Here is a 2,154-nt window from a genome sequence, read left to right on the forward strand (position 1 = left end):
TAGGCATTCTGTTATGAAAATATTAGTTCGTCATCATTGTACTTAGTAAATCCCACCAATAGCAAAGCTATGGTAGGGTCTGAGGAGGGTAAGATGTAGACAGCCTTACCTCTACCCCGAAGGAATAGAGAGGCTGCTTCCGGTGAGACCCCCGGCTCGGTAGGAGTTTTGCATCAAGCCTTGGACGTAAGGCACATAACACTCAACCACCGGGACACCGGCCGATTGGTGCATGTACCCTTGTCTTTCGGCTATCAGTGCCACCACATGATGCCTGATTAACCTTCCGCCACTTTCGTTATTTTCACAAGATTAGTAAAATAACGTCAAAATTAGTGTAATTTCACTTTTGACCACCTGAGGGTTCACACATATATGCATTATATGGGTGCACCGCAAAATATTAATTAATTTTTAAAATAGCAGGAAATCAGTATCGAAGAGCTTTGATAAAATGACAATTCTGGAGGATTCAAAACCAGAGGTTGAATCTAATTTGTCAACTATTTCTCCACCGAATTCGTATGGAGCGATTGTTCTAGGTGGCACCTTTGACCGCTTACATGATGGTCATCGCCTTTTCCTCAAGGTTTTGCCATCAATATGTATTTTATCTATTTCATGTCACACGTTTGGCACGCGTAGGGTGAGATTTTGGTTACTTTATCTTGAATTCTGGTGGATATGATTGTTGATTACAGGCAGCTGCAGAGTTGGCTAGGGATCGAGTTGTAGTTGGTGTTTGTGATGGACCTATGCTTTCCAAGAAACAGGTTGGACCCTTTGTTTCATATCTCTGTTATGACCGTTCTCGTTTTGATATTCTTCTAGATCCGGTACCAGTTTCTGTTACTTATGTAATATGATGTTGCGCCAACATTTGCAGTTTGCAGACCTTATTATGCCTATTGAAGAGAGAATGAAAGCCGTTGAAGATTACATTAAGGTACATGAATTCTCTATTTGCTTCATTTCTTTTTCTGTTATATGTGCTCTGCTTGCGGTGCGCGCATATAATGTATATATGTGTGAACCCTTCTTGGGTGGGCAAAAGTGAAATTGCACTAATTTTGACGTTATTTTACTAATCTCGTGAAAATAACGTTAAAAGTGGTGGAAGGTTAATCAGGCATCATGTGGTGGCGCTGATAGCCGAAAGACAAGGGTACATGCACCAATCGGCCGGTGTGCCGATGGCTGAGTGTTATGTGCCTTACGTCCAAGGCTTGATGCAAACTACTACCGAGCCGGGGATGTCACCAGAAGCAGCCTGTCTATTCCTACGGGGTAGAGGTAAGGCTGTCTACATCTTACCCTTCTCAGACCCTACCATAGCTTTGCTATTGGTGGGATATACTGAGTACGATGATGATGATTGGCCTGACAAATCCATTTTCTAATCTTTTGTGTGTTTTTTAGTTTATGTATTAATCTTTTACTAATTTCTTCTTTATCAGTCTATCAAGCCGAACTGGTGGTACAAGTTGAACCATCACAGATCCTTATGGCCCTTCAATTGTAGACAAAGATCTTGAGGCTATTGTCGTCAGGTACGCTCCTCCGCCAAGATTTTAGGTTAACCCCTTATTATATCTTTATGGAATTAACCCCGTCCGACCCATTACCTGATCCTTGTTTCGCAGCAAGGAGACGTTACCCGGTGGGTTATCAGTCAATAGGAAGAGAGCAGAGAGAGACCTCTCACAACTAAAGGCACTGTTTTGCAAATAAATGCTCTTTGTTTTCTTAGCGTGCAGCATATATTTTATATAAAGTAATGATAATAATATATCTATATTTACAGATCGAAGTTGTGAATCTGGTATCTGAAGAATCGAGCGGTGAAAAATTGAGTTCGTCAACACTGAGAAGGCTTGAGGCTGAGAAAACGGGAAAAGTTTAGCTAACATGAACGGGTGTATGTATAACGCTCTGCTGATACAAAGTATCGGCGGCGTACATTCTGTTTTCTTTTCTTGCTTCACAAGTTTGTCATGTTTTTTTCCATGCGCGAATACAAGATGATAAAGTATATGTAGTCCAACTTACACTTTATATACACAATTTTATGCTTTTTGGTGGTCTTGAGTTTGTTACAATTCCACTTTAAGTTTGTTAAAAGTTCAGCTTTAGCAATAGTTTTTTAGTAGCTTA

General features: G+C 40.5%; 1 protein-coding gene across 1 annotated transcript; it reads left to right on the top strand.

The window, feature by feature from the left end:
* The first annotated feature begins 418 nt into the window (after positions 1 to 418).
* Positions 419 to 1,921, top strand: LOC143536057 (phosphopantetheine adenylyltransferase-like). Its single transcript, XM_077030142.1, is given in 8 exon segments — positions 419 to 589; positions 702 to 773; positions 887 to 946; positions 1,458 to 1,467; positions 1,470 to 1,490; positions 1,493 to 1,550; positions 1,644 to 1,713; positions 1,805 to 1,921. Coding segments are annotated over 8 exon segments (525 nt in total). The 5' UTR covers positions 419 to 454; the 3' UTR covers positions 1,904 to 1,921.
* The last annotated feature ends 233 nt before the right edge of the window (positions 1,922 to 2,154 follow it).

Source organism: Bidens hawaiensis, unplaced genomic scaffold (assembly GCF_021521415.1).
Source record: "Bidens hawaiensis isolate Kalapana, Puna unplaced genomic scaffold, B.hawaiensis_p1.1 tig00010732_1, whole genome shotgun sequence".
Taxonomy (NCBI): domain Eukaryota; kingdom Viridiplantae; phylum Streptophyta; class Magnoliopsida; order Asterales; family Asteraceae; genus Bidens; species Bidens hawaiensis.